The sequence below is a fragment of the Charadrius vociferus genome, unplaced genomic scaffold (assembly GCF_000708025.1).
Source record: "Charadrius vociferus isolate BGI_N301 unplaced genomic scaffold, ASM70802v2 scaffold56, whole genome shotgun sequence".
NCBI classification, from domain to species: Eukaryota; Metazoa; Chordata; class Aves; order Charadriiformes; family Charadriidae; genus Charadrius; species Charadrius vociferus.
This window is the reverse complement of record NW_009649057.1, coordinates 1,513,283-1,529,607: the sequence shown is the minus strand read 5'-3', so window position 1 is coordinate 1,529,607 and position 16,325 is coordinate 1,513,283. Positions and strand designations below refer to the sequence as shown.

Genomic DNA, 16,325 nt, shown 5'->3' with positions numbered 1-16,325 from the left:
TAAATTTCTCTTGTTATAACATCAGGAAAATTTTAATTTTCCTTTTAGTGAATGGTTTGGCTCCGAGATAGCGCATCAGTTTGGCTCACTGATGTTTAGAATACTAGTAATGGGATTGCAAAGCTGAGATGTTTAAATTGCACAATTCTAGGCTTCTCCCAGGTAGGGGAAAAAAAGAAGAGAACAATTTCTTCCTTTACAAGAGGAAGTACTGCGCTCTGTCAGTTGGGGTGGAAAAGAGGGGACCTTGCAGGTGAGGTGCCGTGGCTTAGTGATGGACAAGGCTTAGGCTAGTTCCCATGTTGTGGCTGCTGTGTGAGAAGAGTTGGGCAATTAATCCACAATTTCAGCCCTCAGCATCCAGGCATCCGTTCTCTCTGGCCCTGATGCCGTCTTGGTGATTGATCTTAGGGCAGCGTTATCCTGCTCGTGGCTGAGTTCTCCACCTATGTGATGGGCTCGGCAGTGTCAAACACAGAACCGTGATACAAATCGCAGCCTTTGCTAAGGTGATGTGGAGCTTCCCAGGGAAAAATGTAAGAGGCTTGTATTCCTTTACAGGATTCAGCCATTGCATTGAGCGTGTGGAGAGATTTAGGGAGAATGGTGGGTGTCTACCTGCTGCAGTAAATTAGTTTTGCAGAGTAGAAATTAATGCTCTGCAATCCTGAAGACAGCTTTGATCTGTTCCATGCGATCGTAGCACCCATTGACTGCTCTGAAGCTCAAAGAGCAGGAGAATTACCCTGATAACAGCTGCATGCAAAGCACGATTATCTGCGTGACTTCATTTGCTGTTGGGAAAGCAGGCAGCCTTCATTCAGTATTTGCGCAGATGCATCTGCCTTGAATCAGCAGTGCTCCCTACAGTCCGTAGCCAAGTAGTCTCACTCCCCGAACCTTGCAGCGTGTGGTGGATGGTGGAGGAGGAGAAGGGGAGATTTACACTATGCGCAAGGTGGGGAGTGTGCGCCGAATGTAGTCGCAGTGAGGCTGCGTGGAAAAGCTGCTCAGCTAGCTATAACTAGACCTTTGTGCTGCTGATGAGAAATGCCAGTTAATAAATACTATTACCCCTTTGTAAGGTCTCACCTTCCCTCCAAGCCCTTCGCTTGACAAGCTTTAATTAACCCTCACAACTGTCCTGTGCTTGGTGGTTGGTTTTGAATCCCATGCTGCTGATGTGGCACACAGAGATTGCGACTTGTTTAGGATCCCAGGGGTGTTAAATGGACGGTGCCCGATACTGGGGTACCTTTGTCCTTGCTCGGCCAGAAGAGATGTTATACAGACCTAAGCTTCTTTGTGTGCTGAGCTTTGCCTCTGCCCTGCCAAAAGAATCTGGCAAACTTCAAATCTCTTCTACTTTTTCCCACTTCTGTCTCTCACCCTGTTAGGTGAACACATCACCTTTCCACCTTTTAAGAATTTGAACTGGGATTTTCAAAGGAATCTACTGGAATTAGATATTTAAATGCTGCTGAAATTCCAGCTTGTGTTCATCAGAAGATCGCAGTCTTAAATTGTAATTTCTCTTGTCACGGTTGTTAAGAAGGAAAATAAAGAATACTGCCACTTAAGATAAAGCGTGCCTCTTTCTTCTGCCAGCCTGAAAGGCTCACAATTGCTCTGGCTGTTGGTAGTGTCTAATTAGTGTAACTTTCTCTGCAGTTTCATCTGTTCCCCACAGTTAAAAAAGCAACAGCATCTAGCAAGTTGTTAAGAAGGATGGTTCAGCCACAGTAATAGGCTTGGCAATTGTTTTTGTGATGGTAGTTGTAGACAAGGAAGAAATCACAGCTGTCTAGTCTAATAAGTATCAAAAGTCCTGACATTGCCTTCTTCCAGTTATCCTTTCCTTAGTCAATTTAATACTGTCAAATACTATTTAAAACTCAACGCTTTGGCAGCAGCAGTCACTCACCAAAACCAGCCCCAGCAAAGCAGCTATACCCGTCGACTTTAACACATTTGGGATGTCGGGGCGAGACGGAGATAAAACAAAATGTTTTTCTGATTTGGAGGCTTGCTGGAAGCAGAACCACATCTATGGGCTGGGTCCTTGGATGATGTCATTAATTTAAGTTTTTCGTTTCAGGGTCAGAAGGGTGATCCTGGGCTGTCGCCTGGAAAAGCTCGCAACGGACAGAAGGTAAGATGCTGCCCAGAGCGCACAGGCATGAAGACCACGGTGCGCTTTAAGGTCTGTGCGTACACAGGGAGGGAGTCCGTACTGCAGCCACAAGCGTCACAGCTACTCGAGTAGATTTAGGACTGAAAATTAAGACTTAGACCCTGGATTCAGGACTAAAGAGAGTTGGCTAAGGTATTGACCAGAGTGCACTGAAGCGCCTGCTGCCACAGCTTTTTGTTGTCCAAGAGTTTACCCCTTTTATGCACAATCTGCGGCCCAAACTCCTGTCTCTGCTGCTGCAGGTATGTGGCTACTTAAGATAAGTATTTAAAATAGCACATACGGGATACAGCCGCACCTGGCCGGCTCTGGGCACGCAGCTGTGGAAAGAGGCAATCCCAGTGTAAGCAATAAACACCTTGAAGGCAAAGGGAAGGATGTTCTCGCCGAGGAGCTGAGGAACAGTGCTTTGCCTCACGTCGCACACACAGCCCACCGCAGAACGGTACTCTGAGAGCGGCTGTGCCATCCCACCTGTGGAGAAAGGGGAGCTTCCCAGAGCATTGCACTGCCGACCCACGGACCCTCGGTGTGATGACCGGAGGCCTTTCCGCCAAAGTCTACTCAAATCGGCACCAAGCTCACAACTGGGAAGCGTAGCTGGTTTCTGGATTTAGCAACTGTTAAGGATCAGAGTTCTGATCCTTCTTTTCAATAAATTACAACTCCCGTTTCTGCTGTTTCACAGCTGAGCGATTTTTACTGAGGCAACAAGGCCTCACAGAAGTCTAGAAATGAATAGTAGAGCGATCAGGGCTCCACAACATCTTCCTCAATTAGTTCTTTCGGTGGTGCCTGCACAATACTTCATAACTCACGTCCAGAGCAAGAGGCCTGGTTCTCTTCCTTTCATCATAAGCCTTGCTATAAACGCACAGCTAATAGAAAGCATCAGCCATGAAGAATTTAGGCCTTTCTTTTGAAACCAGATGCCTCCATGAAGCACAGCAAGCCACACAAGTTCAAGATGGAGGGTGACGCTAGAAAACATTGAGAAGGCTAAGTCTGAGACGATGCTTTTAACTTAACAGCACGAGATGCCTTTTGAAATTTCTGGTGCGCTACGTCGGAATGGCATCACATGGAAATCATCCACCCGCAGAGTCTGGAACCATTTTCTTGCAAGCATGCTCAGTGCAAGAAAGGGAGAGATCCAGATCACTTTTAGCTCATGTTAACAAGGCTCTATTTCTGTTAGCAGTAATAGAAACAAGGAGTTTCCAGCAGGAGTTTGGAGCGATGCCTAATTTTCAAGCTAGATACTCCAAATGCGTTTTTCAGTAAGCAGGCACAGCACAGTGTTAGAGACTCTAAAGGGTTTTTTGATCCTAATCAGAGGAGGCCAAAACGGGCTTGTACAAATGGATCAGATATTAGAGAGGTCTCACAGCAATGCGCTCCTCCGTTCTTACGGTGATTGGGATATGCCAGCTGGGATGTGATGCACTCCCTTTTCCAAAGTACAGGCCACTGAAAAAACCCTCCCACCAGCAGCCTGCACAGGTTCAATCCGTGTCAGATAGGCAGGTTAAATAGTTGTACCATCAGCGCCGTCTGAACTGCGGCCATGGGCTGAGCCAGTGCGGTAGCAGAGTGTGAGCACAATCACAGGACTTGGCAGGAGGTACCTGTTGTTCTTATTGCATTTAAAAGCGAAAATTTTCTTGCTTTGGCAATTTAAATGCCCATCGAAAGGTGAGTGAAGCATGTGACTGAATGAGATCATTGAAAAAAAAAAAAAAAACATTCATTTTTTAAAATTTTCTTGCTTTGGCAATTTAAATGCCCATCGAAAGGTGAGTGAAGCATGTGACTGAATGAGATCATTGAAAAAAAAAAAAAAGCATTCATTCTTCTGGTAAAAAGCTGGACTCTAGCAGCAGCTGCTATTAATTAACTGGGTTTATTATTTATATGAGCGAGTTAATAGAGATGTTGTTTAAATCTACATTTCTTATCCAGTCAGTTTTTGAAGATTTGCAATTAGAATCAAAAATATCAATAGCTGGGTGCTACTGTCCACAAAATAATTTCAGTCACATGACACTAGGCATACGGGAAATGTTGCTGAAAACTAATTCAACTTGTTTGCTTCCTACAGGGAGACGTGGGCTTACCTGGTTTGACTGGGTTCCCTGGACCACCTGGTAGAAAGGTAAGAGTATTCTTTTCTAGTGAATTTAGATCAGTACTTTTGTTTTAAAAATTTCCCTCTAACTCTGCCTAAAAGATTTAATTAAGTCCTGGTACCCAGCAAAAAAGTCTTATTCCTGTTTCGCGGGTGTATAAACTGGGACATAGGCCAAAGGAACTGCCTAAAAGTTGTACCAGCAAGACTCTGTAAGAGTATGAAATGAAATTCTGGATCCAGATTTTTGTTCCTTCTTTGCATTCCATATCCCACTGCACTGCATCGTTCTGCTGCACCCGGACACTGGGTCTTCATCAGGAAGCTGAATTTAGATCTGGCTCAGCCAGTATGTTAACTAAATGGATGTACAACCAGCATCGATACTCAGAAGGTTGGATTCAGAACAGGTTTAGACATTCCAAGGAAACCTTGACTGTCTCTCCTGAAAAAGCTCATTTCAAACAAAATATCTGCGTGCCTTCCCTCTATTTTGCATGGAGATTGACAGCACTAGTCAGGTTTTGCTTTATTTATTTCCATATTGATGTTTCAACAACATTAACATCACCACCAGCAAACCTAGAAAAGGATCCATAAGGATAGAGCACAAGATCCATCCTTGCCGTCGTGTTGCAGTAGTGTGTGTGCTTGTATTCACGCGTGCAGATCCGCACAGCAATACCTTAGCGATCTGTACCTTTTATATATCAAGGACCAGTTCCAGGCTGTAGGCTGGTTTGGTGTTTTTGGAAGCTGGGCCTGTTGCAGGGAGCTGTTTGATAGTTGGGCTCAGTGGCCACGACTCCTTTCTTAGTGAGCCAATATTGACATAGCTCGGCTGAATGGTTAAAATTAGCATCTTGTTTCAATCACTTCATCGGTCAATGGGCCGTTGAAGATATACTGGTCCTCAGGCCAATTAGCTGCACACAAACACCTACTCAGGTATGCTTTAAGACTCTGGGGGGAGAAAGAAGGTGTGGAGGAGGCTGAAAGAAATCCTCCCTCTCCACGATTGTTTGTTGTATGCTTTATTTGGAATCAAATTGCCAAAAGTAGGGGCTGGGCTCCTTCGTCTGCTTCCGAGGCTGGTCATGCTTGGGGTGCTGTGTGGAGCTGGGACCAGCAGAGTGATTAATTACCGATCTTTTGCTGTCACAAACAAGTTCTAACAAATAGGGTGCAAAGAATACCATTTTCCTGGTATAACAGCTCATAAAACAAAACCTTGTGGTTACGGTCAGCAAAATGCAATGTCAGGAGTGCAAGGACTCATAGTGGAAAAAGTGGAGAAGGAATAGGAGATTGAACAAACATTCCCGAGTCCAGCACATGGCCTTCACATCTGATTTCAGCTCCCACGGGACAGGGCGAAGGCAGGGGTATGCTTCTGTTTCTTCAAGTAATGAGCAAGTTGGACGCTGAAGTTTTTCCTTTGGTGCAGATTAAAAAAAGTCACCTCCCAGTAGCACTAGTCTGGCAGTGTTTTTGGTGTAACCTGGCTTTTATTAGCATCCTGCAGTAAGAAAAAATTTACAGCTGTTGGAGAAGTGTTTGGAAAAAAGTCTCTTTTCTTTTTTTTTATCTGGATTCCCTGCTGGCATTCTCCCAGTGAAAATATGCTGGTGTTTGGCTGAAGGTGGGCAACACATCTTGGCTACCAGAAAACAGCAACGCCTTGGAAATGGACATCCCTCCTGCTCGCTCCATGGAGGGACTGTGAAAAGAGCTCTGAGGGCTTTGATCTGAAAACGCCATGTAGAAACTTTCAAATAGGCAAAATATTTCACCAGGGGAAACAAAATCCTTTTCCCACTAAATGAAACAACTGGCTCAGCAGCATGAGCTGGAGCCACAACCAAGCAGCATATGGTTTTGAGTAGCGTGTCCCACACGGCGGTGCCTGCCTTGTGAATGCAGACCTCTGCAGGGTTGGGGAGTCTGATCTCAGAGCACCCCCAAAGTCGTTTCGCCTGCACCCACCTGCGAGTGTATGAGACTGTCTTTTGAGCAGCAGGTGTAATTCTCATCTTCTCCGCGCAGAGCAAACGTTGCTTTTGCTGAGCAGCAGTTCTCGGGAACGATGTCAGGACGTGGCTGTCCGCTCTGTCCTCCTCTGTCCACCTCTCTCCACGAGGTGTCTGTGGGCTTTGGCTTTGGTTTGTGGGCTGCAGACTGCAGCCGCCTCACAGGTACATCTCAGCAGAGCGCTGCACCCTTGCTCCCATCCGCGAACGCTGCGGAGGAGAAAATGGTTGTAGCAAAGTGCAAGACTCGTACAAGACAGCAGCAGTGAGAGAGAAAAAGCTTCGCTAAAGTCACTCAGGGAGTAAAGACAGAGCTGGGATTTGGTCAGTGCTTCAAAACGCATCCTGTCACGCAGATCTCATCCGCGGGCCTCTTTACTCTTCACATTTCCTATCAAAGTGCAGGATGATCCGTTTTAGCTGGGAGAGCGTGGATTATAAATATCATCACAGATGAGTAAATCCTTCACTGGAGTGCAATTTCCTTTCTAAATCACAGCCCTTTGTGTTGAGCACCCTGTAATCATCAGGAAGTGTTTGGATAAAAGAGCAAATGCAGTTGTTTTCATACCCTCTGCCCTGTCATTTTAGTGCTATTTGAAGAGGATTTTAGCAGGTAAATACTTTCACATTCCAGCCAGCTTTAGCATACACAAGCTTTTCTGTTTTCTCCTCGCTATAATTAACCTGAGACAGAAAGAACTGGAGTATACTGTAAAGAGACACGCAGTTGAAGCTTCCCAGAGCTCAGTATATATAGTGGGGAGGATATTTAATAGGGTACAACAGTAGTAGAGTGTCTATGTATTTAACTTGTGCCATTCACTTACCATTATGGCGATAGCAGTGCAATGCTTGGTGCAGACTTTAGCTCAGGGCATGCTTTGAGCATCTCAAGGGGCTGTCATCTAACCACCTGCTCTGGGTGGACACCACAGGCTTGAAGGGGCTGTCCTGCAGGAACTCAATCAGAGCAGAAGGATTTGGAGAAGCCAAGCTAGGCACCTCTTTCTTATCTGTGTAAGCAGCGAGACATCTCTAAGTGTTTGTACCCGTGGAAGTAGGTGCTCCAGCTGTCTGCAGACAAAGGTAGTTTCTGCTCCAGACTCTGGCTGGAGGAGACGGGCAGAGGTCCCAGGAGGAAACCCCATGGGCTCCGTGCTAGATCCTGGGGCATGTCTGGAGATGTTGAACCCAGAGCTGTTTCTGTTGGCAGCTGTCTCTGGAAGAGGTCGGAGTGGGGAGAGCAGAATAGATGCTCTCCGTCTGCACAGCGCCCTGCTGGTCCATGCTCCAGGGATGGGTCATACCAATACTGGGCCTTCCAAACCCAGGTGGGTCTGGACCTTCACAACATGCCTTCACCTTCAGGTCAGACACACAGCCAAGGGTGGAGCATCCTCCCTCCTTTCTGCTGACGCGGAACCTCTGTCACGGAGTCAGGGAGAGGATGAGCAAGAAGGGATCTCATGGGGCAGATTCCTGGAGAGGGGCAGGGAGTCCCATCTGCTGGTCCTGCTCCAAGAGCTGCTGAGGCACTCCCAATTAGGAACCACTGGCTGAAATGCACAAACAGGGCTCAGGACCTTCTAGGTGGTTCAAATAGGGGCCAGCCAGTAGCCAAATGGTCTCTTAGGTCAGCCACCGCCACCTCAGACGGTGCAGCTCAGTCAGAAGACCAGGTTGTGATACATCAGCAAGGTCAAGCAGGAGAGAATCGGTGAAAGGGGAATCGATGTTTTTCCAGGCCAAAATGTCTGAAATAATGAGCAAGGAGGAATGCAAAGGGGAGTGGGTAGTAGCCAGGATGGCTGAGAGCATTGCATACCTCCGCCAGCGAAGGCTTAGGCTGCAGGTCTAGAATAGCCCATGGGAAGAATAAAAAAGCTGTTAAGCAGAGGTGTGGACCTGGGAGCAGAAACAGGCCTGGGTTCATCTGGTGAGCGAAGCAAAAGGCCAAGTCCTCGGCCAACCCAGGGCTTGGTCACGGCTTCCCGAGCCGGGGATGCTCCTCTGTGGCTTCGCAGACGGGCAGTGTGTGCCCAGAGCCCTGGCGTGGGACGGGGTGAGTAGCAGGGGCTGAGTTACCATTAGCAGTTGTAACCCACCCTGGAAGCATTTTGTTGTTTCTGCAGTATTTGTGTAAGGATTGTTTCTTGTTTATTTTCTCTCTCCGTTTGTTTCAAGTTAAAATTTCTGCCCTTTCTTCTTAATCTTGTGTCGTGGTTTAACCCCAGCCGGCAGCCAGGACCACGCAGCCGCTCACGCAGTTCTCCCCTTCCCCCAGAAGGGCAGGGAGAGAAGGAGGGGAAAGGGAAAAACTCCTGGGTTGAGGTGAAGACAGTTTAATAGAACAAGAACAGAAAAGGAAAAATAACAATAACAATAGTAAAAGGATATACAAGACACAAGTGACTCTCAGCACCAGGTAAACTGGTGAATTGTCACCGTCCTGAGAAACCATCACGAGTGCCGGCTCCCCCAGCTGACCCCATTTATCTACTGAGCGGGATGTCTATGGTACGGAATATTCCACTGGCCATGCCATCGCTCTGTCTATGCTCCTTCTCAGCTTCTGTGGAAAGCTGAAAAAAGCCCTTGAAAAATATAGACATCACCTGGCAACAAGTAAAACAACATGCATTATTGTTCCTTTTGTACCAAATCTGAAACACAGCAACCACTGGAGAAAAAACCAAACAACTCTATGCCAGCTGAAACCAGGACGCCTTGCTAGTAGCCCAGCTAAACAGTCATCTCTGTAACTGAATTTAATCTTCTAACCTGCTCTGACTCCGCTTGATGGAAACGAGTTTGTTTTAAATAGATGAAGAAAGATAATAAAGGGGGCAGGGTGGGGGGGGAAGGGGCAGAAATCTGAAGTGCCTGTCACCTGCAGAATTTACTCAGTGTTTGAAGAGTGCTCTAGGTAAACCCTGGAGAAAGCAAACTCTCTTAAAATACATACTGATCAGTCTGCAGTTGAACAGGCTACCTTTGTCCTGCTCCAGTGTCTGCATCTCAAAAAAAAAAAAACCAAAAAAAAAAAACCTGAAAAACTGAGTCAGGTTTATGAAAGACCTGCGAGAATGATTTGAAGCCTGCAACACTTGCCAGCTAGCAAGCTGGATTGAGAAACTCATTCTAATTAATGCAGCAGAGAGCAGGTTAAGAGACAGCTTGCTCACCGTTTTAGGTACCTTTGTGATTAAGGACTCCGGATCTCGTCATACCTTTTAATAATTAGATTAGAAAAGCTGGAAGCTAGACAAATGCAAGCTGGAAACAAAATTTAAGTATCCTGTGACAGTAAATGGTCATTTTGGTGTTTCCTATGGCATTTCAAGTTCTAAAGCAAAAGTGAGCGCTCCGAAATGCAAGTGACTCATGTTGTGTAGTCCCCCAACTTGCCCAAAGCCACCGTTTTACCCTATGAGCCTGTGGTTTCCTAAGGATTAAGGACAGCTTTGCTAAAGGTGTAGATTACAAATAGACAGACCTGAGTGTAGATACAACTTCAGGTCTGTTCATGGAAGGAGTCCCTCTCGAGTAACCCCCAGGCCAGACCCCAGCGGGCACAGGCTGCTGCCGCCCCAGCGTGATGCCGCAGAGTCCAGGGACATCGGCAGGGTTTGGGTGACAAAAGCACAAAGCAGCACGTTAAAAGTTTGGGTGATTGTGCAGTGCTTTCCCGCACCTAACGCCCTGCTTCTCCTCAGAACTTTGCTCCCACCTGCAAAGAGAAATTCAAACCAAAACCGGATTATTTTATTTTATTTTTCCTTCTTCTTACTCATGTCTTCCATCCTATTTGAACAGGGATATAAAGGCTACCCTGGACCACCAGGTCACCCTGGAGACCAGGTGAGTCTTCCCAGTTTGCAACACCTTTAAAGAGGGATGGATTTGCTGACTCTGATGCTAGCTTGGATCCCGTACAGCCTGCGCAGTGTGGACAGCCAGCTCCTTCCCGGGGCAGCCCAGTACATACCGGGGATGCACAGTGCACTGCCGTACCACCGGCAGCTGTGCACATACACTGACCGAGCGTCAGCAGGTTGGTGGGAGGAGACTGCCTCGGAGTTTCTAAATTTAATTTCTAAGTTTTAATGCTCCACCATGTTAAGTTTATGTGGTGGAAGAAATACCAGCTCACCCTACTCCCCCTTTGTTTTTCCTTTTACATTAATTTCACCTGGAGTTTACTAACCACATCATATTAAGTACTAACATGTAATTCCCCTCCTGAAGCCCATTCCCTCTCTCCCCTTTTTCCCCCCGCTCTTTATTTGGTTAAGTCTGATGTTTGCAGTTCAGGGGGAAAAAAAGGCAATGAATAGCAGGCCCTGTTAGCAATGATGTTAAAGGATATTATACATGAATCCATTTAGTTTCGAAGAATTTTGGCAGTGCTTCCCCACCAGTAAAACGGTTCCATATGCCAGATATAGATGCAGCCTTACACCTTCTCTTAGCCTCCTTGTTTCAAACTATCTGCTGCTTTCACTGCAGACGGAGGGAGAAGGAGAAATAGCAACACTTGCTCAATGCATGGATCCGATTGACTTGGCTTCTGTGCGGTTTCCCCCCTCATTAATTTATGCCACTGTCTACCTTTTAATATTTTCTTTCTCTATATAAATTTGCATCAGGTTAAATCCATTCCACCCTCCTTTCCCCCCAGCTCAAAGAACGAAGCAGCCTGAAAGGCTTCCCCAGTGTGACATTCACCTTACCTTCTGTGCCTTTTCTTTTTTCTTTCCAAAGGGCGAACGAGGACCAGACGGCAGTCCAGGTGCCAAAGGTTATCCTGGCAGGCAGGTGCAGTAAATCTCATCGTGCTGTGCGCAGACTAGGGATTTGGGTGTGCAGGTAGCTAAATATATGCCCTGCTGAATACGTGCCCCCGATAAAGATCTCTAGAATATGTATGAGTATTTTCCTTCTTCCCTCCCCAAGATGCTGTATCAATGTCAGTCTGTCAGCTCTGGGGGACACTAAGGTTGTTAGAAAATAGTTTATGCCTGTGATAGATAAAACCTCAGTTTTGTAGCAAAATCTGACAAAATTTTGCTTCAGTATAACAATGGTGGGGGGGGGGGACGACCCAACCAGCAGAGCAGAGATACATATGTTCAACTTAGCTTTTAGCCACATTTTACATCTAATGTTGAACGGGTGAGAAACCTGGGACAGAAGGCACATTACCAAAATAAAAGATTTAGCTGAACTCTCACTAGTAAAATTCACTAGTGTAATCATATATGTAGATACATATAAAATTATATATGTGTAGATACATATAAAATTATATATGGACCATAAATACATATATAAATCATATTCACAACTGCAAAAAAAGATCATGAAAGAAAACCAAGTTTCATTCTGAAAAAAATGCACTGACAACTTTAGGAATGGAGAAGTGTGCAAAAAAAGATAAAAAGGATCAGGGTTGGACACTTTATTGTCTTTCTGACGTAAGATGCTGAGTAGTAGGAAGAAAATTAAGTGGAATAATTTGTAAGACCCTAAATGGAATCTGTTGGAGGGCAGAAGACCTGGCCCTGTAACGTTTTACAGTGAAATGAGTTTGTCATGATTTTTTAAAATGGACACATTAATGTTGGATTCTGCCACATTTATATTTAAGTACATAGCTAAGAGGCTGGGCAGATGTCAAAGACCCCGAGCAGTCTGCCATAAGCATTTCAGACTTGTCATGAGTTCCTATGTGAGTTTTTACCCAGATGCGCAGGTTATTGGGCTAAATGGGAACTAGATGTGCAGAACAAGTCTGCATCCCCTTGCCTCAGACTATTATCTCGTGAGACCCCACCTAGAATATTGCATCCAGCTCTGGAACCCTCAAAGTAAGAAGGACGTGGACCTGTTGGAGCGGGTCCAGAGGAGGTCACGAAGATGATCCGAGGGCTGGAGCACCTCTCCCATGAAGGGAGGCTGAGACAGTTCAACCTGGAGAAGAGGAGGCTCGGGGAGACCTTATTGCAGCCTTCCAGTGCCTAAAGAGGCTACAGGAGAGCTGGGGAGGGACTTTTTCGAAGGGCATGTAGAGATAGGACAAGGAGGGATGGCTTCAAACTGGAAGAGGGGAGATTTAGATTTGGTATCAGGAAGAAATTCTTTCCTGTGAGGGTGGTGAGCCCCTGGGGCAGGTTGCCCCGAGAAGCTGTGGCTGCCCCATCCCTGGAGGTGTTCAAGGCCAGGTTGGACGGGGCTTGGAGCAACCTGGGCTGGTGGGAGGTGTCCCTGCCCATGGCAGGGGGGTTGGAACTTGATGGTCTTTAAGGTCCCTTCCAACCCAAACCATTCTATAATTCTATGATTTTAAAATTGAAGTGCAATTGACACCTCGCTTAGCAAATTTTAGGTGGAATATACAGATGCACACTGGAGAGCGCAGATGGTACAACTGGATGGGAGTTTTGTGCACCTGACTAAATGCTCCATTCATACTCTGAAAGGCTCTTAGAGATTTGCATGCCAAAGAATCTCCCAGGTGTGAATGTGTGTTAGAAGACTAATATGAAGCGGTCGGAGCTCTATTGGACATACAAGGTTAATGAATGCTGTTCAGCAATTCACAGCAGTGTTCTGCCCATCAGATAAGCAGGGTGAAATCTTTGCGCTTGACATGCAAAGAACAAAAGTGCTTTCTTAAAATGTGGTTTGGGTCAGAAAAGTGACTTTTTTTTTTTTTTAAGGCAGCTTTTTTCAGCATATCTGAATGCTGCGTGTATCCAACATCAGAGCTGTTTACTTTACTGAGATTTTACTACTTGTTACTCCTGTCAGCTGTGCTGGCCCTGCAGCGCTGTGGGAGAGAGAGCTTGGCTCTGGTTTGGTTTGCGCATCACAGGCAGAATTGTTAACTTCACCCCAATGGCTGAAGTCTTTGGCGATGATGCATGAGCCAGGAAAGCACAACCTGACTTGCAGATCCCAGGCTGAATGTGCAGTGCTGCCAGCTAAAGAAAATATGGACTTAGCCTTTTTTTTTTTTTTTTTTTTTTCCCCTCCCTTCCAAAAAAGCCCAACAACATTTGGAGCTAGAAAAAAAAATGACCCGGAAACTTGCTAGACAACAATAAACATGAAAATTGGTTTTCATGTTCTTTTTCACAGTGCTTTAAGTGAGCAGCAGTAGGCATAAAAGTAGAATGGGGAATGCATTTTCAATTATTTCCGTAGCTGTTGATGCTGCAGAGGGTTAGAGATATGCGATACCTGCTCTGCTAACTGACTTTGTAGGCTGTAGAAATTTGAGGGGCTTTCTCACTCCATCAGGGCCTGTCTGTGTTCCCTAAACAGGTATTGAAATACATTTGTCATTTGCTATGCCTGTGTTCAGTTGGGCAGGAAAAGGACTCGAGAGCTGTTGGGGACAGAGCATCACTGTACGTCGCATCTGAAGTGTAACGCAACCTCCGTGCTCCCTGCTGCATTAGCCTTTTTGGTCTTTATGATCAGAAATCTCTACTTCAGCCCCGGGGAAGGCTCACTATGTGCCGCAGTCTCAGGTTCTGCGGAGTCTCAGCTCCCCAACAATGGGAGATTTGTTATTTGTATCATTTTGTCCTTTTTCCTCCTTTGTTGATACGCCTTGGACTCGGCACTGAAAGCAGAATCACGCAGGGACAGTGCTGGGGATTTGGCACTGCTCATTGGGTTAAGTTAAAGCCTGTACACATTTGTCTTTGTTTTTTCCCTTCTGTTCTAGGGTTTACCTGGCCCCATAGGGGACGCTGGTCCAAAAGGCAGTCGGGTAAGCAGCATTTCATTTGTCTTTTCTCTACTTGTTTTTAACAAAGGCTTCCCAAAAGAACTTTACACTTAATTTTGCAATCCTGAGACTAGTTCCTTTAATTTGTTGGATTTGGGCGATTTGAACTGCGCACCACTTGTTTATTGAAGCACTGGTAAATTTTTTAAATTAAACACGGAATGTACCAAGATCAAAGTTCACAAATAGTGATGATTCAGAGTCAACCCCTTCAGAACTCGCATTGCAGGAGAAGAAAGAATGGCATACAAATTCCTACCAAAGACCAAAGTCTGAACTTTCTGCAAGCCCCATCTCCCAAAGGCCTCTTTAGTTTCAGTAAATGTGGTTCAGTGGTCTTCGACCATGCTGAATATGGGCTCTTTGGGGTATAGTCCTGGGTTTGGGAGTGATTTATATCATTATGCAGAACAGCAAGCCAGCATCTTGAAGCCACGTGCAAATACAAACATTAATATCTCTGTTCTGCCTGGTTTTGCTCACCAAATTGCATTGCTGGGGGTTCATTCTCACTGCAAAGGATTATTTTTATTTTTTTACCAGTTAAGACTCTCATTAATCACATTTTGTTCTTTTCCTGCAATTATAAATTCACAATGAGCTTCTGAGCCAATAAAATCCCCCCTTTCTCTAACTTGTGATACTTTCTCTATATGCAGTAAATTCAACCAGCTGGCTTTCATCACTAGGAAAACTGCAAGGAATAAACAAATGCTGACTGTGTAGCTGGGAAGGGAGATGGCACGTTCAATGAGAGGGGAGAGGAAGATCTGAGATAGCACAGCTTTCGTACCTCACTTCTGCAAGTGATAAAGCTTTCCCTGGTGCATCTGTTTCCCTGGCCTAACCAGGACCTCCTGTAATTATCACGTGATAGATGTGCAGAATGTAAGACTTGAAAATTATTTTCCACTTTGCACCCCTGAGCGCTGAGGACTGAAATATTTATGGCTACCCAAGAAAGCCATTTCTCAGTTCATCTGCAGTCAATCAGAATTGGGTACTAAGGTGAGATATCTGCATTTTGCAGACTGAGGGAGCCAACAGTGGACTCTTCTCCACCCCCTACCTCTTATTTTTTTTTCTTCTGCAGGAGGTAGCTCAGGAGTTATGTGGTTTGTCTTGGGGTTTGGGAGATAAAGACAGACAGCATCATTTTAATGCGGCCATATTTCCCGGCTAGGTATCATCCCTAAAGGAATTGCAACCTAAAGGGAGCGATAGACTGGTAAAAAAATTTGGTGGGGTTGACAGTAAGAGGTTTAGCGATGATGGAGAAAGAAAGATGAGAGAAAATCAGTGTTAACACTTGGCTCTTGTAACAGTGAGGTGCCACTGAGGGGGCTCCCTGCTGAAATTCACTTCCTCTTGATTCGGCATGTTTGGCACAAATTAGTCCTTTGCAAAGGACCAGCACACAAGGTAACTTTGTACTAACTGCTGAGCAAAGAGGATTAAACACAAGCCTTCAATTGTTGCAAGGGAAGGGAAACGTAGCATTTGTGTCCTGTCTGAGCAGGATCCCAAGGCGCTAGAGAAACGCTGCGTACTTGAAAATGCAACGCCTGCCGATGAGTGTGAAAGGCGCAGATTTCACGTGAAACGTGTTGGTGCGAAAGAGGCTTCTTTGCGGTTGGGTGTCAGAGGATCTATACATATGTCCAAGTGGAGCCTCGCACACCAAGCCCAAGAGCCTGAAGCGGCAGCGCCCTTGGTGCTTGGGTTGACAAAGTGTTTGCAAAGGTCTTGGTGGTGCAACAGAGTTTGCAGGGAAAGGCTTTAGGCAGAATCTTTATCGATTTGCTCCTCTCTCAACAACGGGGTGGTCAGCAGCCTTGCATGTCAGGAGAAGGTGGTGGTTGGCTGCAGTGTGCAACCACCATGGGACATAAGACAAGCAGAAAGAGCTTGGTACAAGACATTTTCGCAATACAGTTGGGAATGAGTGCTAAAGGCAGGGAAAGTTTTTTCTTTGGAGAGATGAAAGGAGGCGTAGGCACGCGGATAACTTTTGCTATCACTCTTGCTAACCTTGAATGAAGCTCCGTTTCCCTCAGGTACACTCGGAGCCAGCCCAGGTAAGGTTTCAAGGTTTCTTCTTGCTGGCTTCTTCCTGCCTGGAGTCCTCATGATCCCTGGTGTGAGGGTATGTGCCCTTGGACTACATCG

At 45.8% G+C, this 16,325-nt stretch overlaps 1 protein-coding gene across 1 annotated transcript in view; it reads left to right on the top strand.

The window, feature by feature from the left end:
- Nucleotides 1–16,325, top strand: part of COL27A1 (collagen, type XXVII, alpha 1) — a 164,690-nt gene that overhangs the window by 38,355 nt on the left and 110,010 nt on the right. The window contains exons 6-10 of the mRNA XM_009888040.1: nt 2,099–2,152; nt 4,296–4,349; nt 10,172–10,216; nt 11,120–11,173; nt 14,094–14,138. Coding sequence (XP_009886342.1) covers nt 2,099–2,152; nt 4,296–4,349; nt 10,172–10,216; nt 11,120–11,173; nt 14,094–14,138 — 252 coding nt within the window. The remainder of the gene's footprint in view (nt 1–2,098; nt 2,153–4,295; nt 4,350–10,171; nt 10,217–11,119; nt 11,174–14,093; nt 14,139–16,325) is intronic.